The 1,700-nt window shown below is 39.2% G+C and overlaps 1 protein-coding gene across 1 annotated transcript; it reads right to left on the bottom strand.

Annotated features, from left to right (window-relative positions):
* Positions 1-2: 2 nt before the first annotated feature.
* LOC102830687 (olfactory receptor 7E24-like) lies at positions 3-932 on the bottom strand. The gene has a single exon (XM_006875150.1). The coding sequence runs from the start codon at positions 930-932 to the stop codon at positions 3-5; it is 930 nt and encodes a 309-aa protein (XP_006875212.1).
* Positions 933-1,700: the final 768 nt, after the last annotated feature.

Here is a 1,700-nt window from a genome sequence, read left to right as displayed (position 1 = left end):
TATTATGCTGACCTGCTGAAGAGCTTCTGCAGGGCCCTCTTGATATCTTTGTTCCTCAGGCTGTAGATGAAGGGATTCAGCATGGGGGTGACCACAGAGTACATTACTGAGGTTGCTGCACCACTCTTAAGTGAAGTTGAGACAGCTGAACTCAGGTACACTCCAATACCTGTTCCATAAAATAAGAAAACAACTGACAAGTGAGAACCACAGGTGGAAAAGGCTTTATACCTCCCACCAGATGATGGGATTCTTAGAATTGAGGAAATAATTCGAGTGTAAGAGAAAAGGATCCCTGAGACTGGAACACCACCAAATATGGCACCCACACAATACACTAATAGGTTTTTGGTGGCTTTGTCAGTACAGGCAAGTTTGAGGAGTTGAGAAGGGTCACAGTAAAAATGAGGAATCTCCGCTTCTGTACAGAAGGTAAGTAGTGACATCATCAGGTAGTGCAGCTGGGAATCCAAAACACTGAGAAAAAAAGACACCAAAATCAGTAAGCCACACATGTAGGTGTTAATGATGACTGGGTAATGAAGGGGGTGACAGATGGCCACAAATCTGTCATAGGCCATCACCGTCAGGAGTAGATTGTCCATACATCCAAAAAACATGAGGAAACACAACTGATTCAGGCAGCCAACATAGGAGATGATTCTGAGGTGTGTGTGGATATTTAAAAGCATCTTTGGAATTGTGGTGGAAGTGAAACCAATGTCAGCAAAGGATAGGAACCAAATGAAGAAATACATAGGGGTGTGGAGGTGGGGGTCAGAACTGATGGTGAGGATGATGAGCAAGTTTCCAAGCACTGTGACTGTGTACATGGAGAGGAACATTCCAAAGAGGAGGGGCTGCAGCTCTGGATCTTCTGAGAGGCCCAGGAGTAGGAATTCAGAGACACCTGTTAGATTCTTTGGTTCCATGATGCAGTGACACCTTTGTGAAAGTAAAGAAAGGCCCCTAAAAGGAAAACAAGAAAACAGGTTTCCAGCCCTATGTTTATAAGGGACTTCAAAAAGTTTGTGGAAAAATTACATTCGCCTTAAATACATTTTTAAATTCACTTTTAAAAAGTCTCCTTGTGTGTTCTGAATTCACGAAATTCATATATAAGGTTTGTACATTTAAGACCATATACCATTTTTGGCAACACTTTTCAAATGTGTCAAAACCATTTTTCCTAGAACCCTTTCATAATTGGTTTCTGTGCTTTTCTACAGAAATCCACTTTAAAGACACTCAGCTGAGGAAATTTGAAGCATGTTAGAGGACCAAAGAGGTTTACATATAACAGATTTCACAAAGACATAAAAGAAATAACTCAAGAAGAAATGCAAGACACAATAGACACATAACAAGTGAAGAGATCAAAGTAATATAAAAAAAATCTCCCAACAGAGAAAAGTTCAGGAGCAGATGGCATCACTGGAAAATTTTACCAAACATTTACTGAATAAGTAACTTCACTCCTTTTAAAACATTTCCAAAAAGATAGAAGAGGAGAGAATGCTCCCTAACTAATTCTATGAGACTAGTATCCTGGTACAAAAACAAGATAAAAACACCACAAGAAAAGAAAATTGTACACCAATATCTCTGATATATAACAGATACTAAAAATCTCCAACAAACTACTGTCAACTTGGATCCAGAGGAATAACATTGTCAAATGAGATTTATCCTTGGTATTC

Source organism: Chrysochloris asiatica, unplaced genomic scaffold (genome assembly GCF_000296735.1).
Source record: "Chrysochloris asiatica unplaced genomic scaffold, ChrAsi1.0 scaffold00312, whole genome shotgun sequence".
In the NCBI taxonomy this organism is placed as follows: Eukaryota; Metazoa; Chordata; class Mammalia; order Afrosoricida; family Chrysochloridae; genus Chrysochloris; species Chrysochloris asiatica.
The sequence above is the reverse complement of the archived record's forward strand: the minus strand, read 5'-3'. Positions and strand labels throughout refer to the sequence as shown.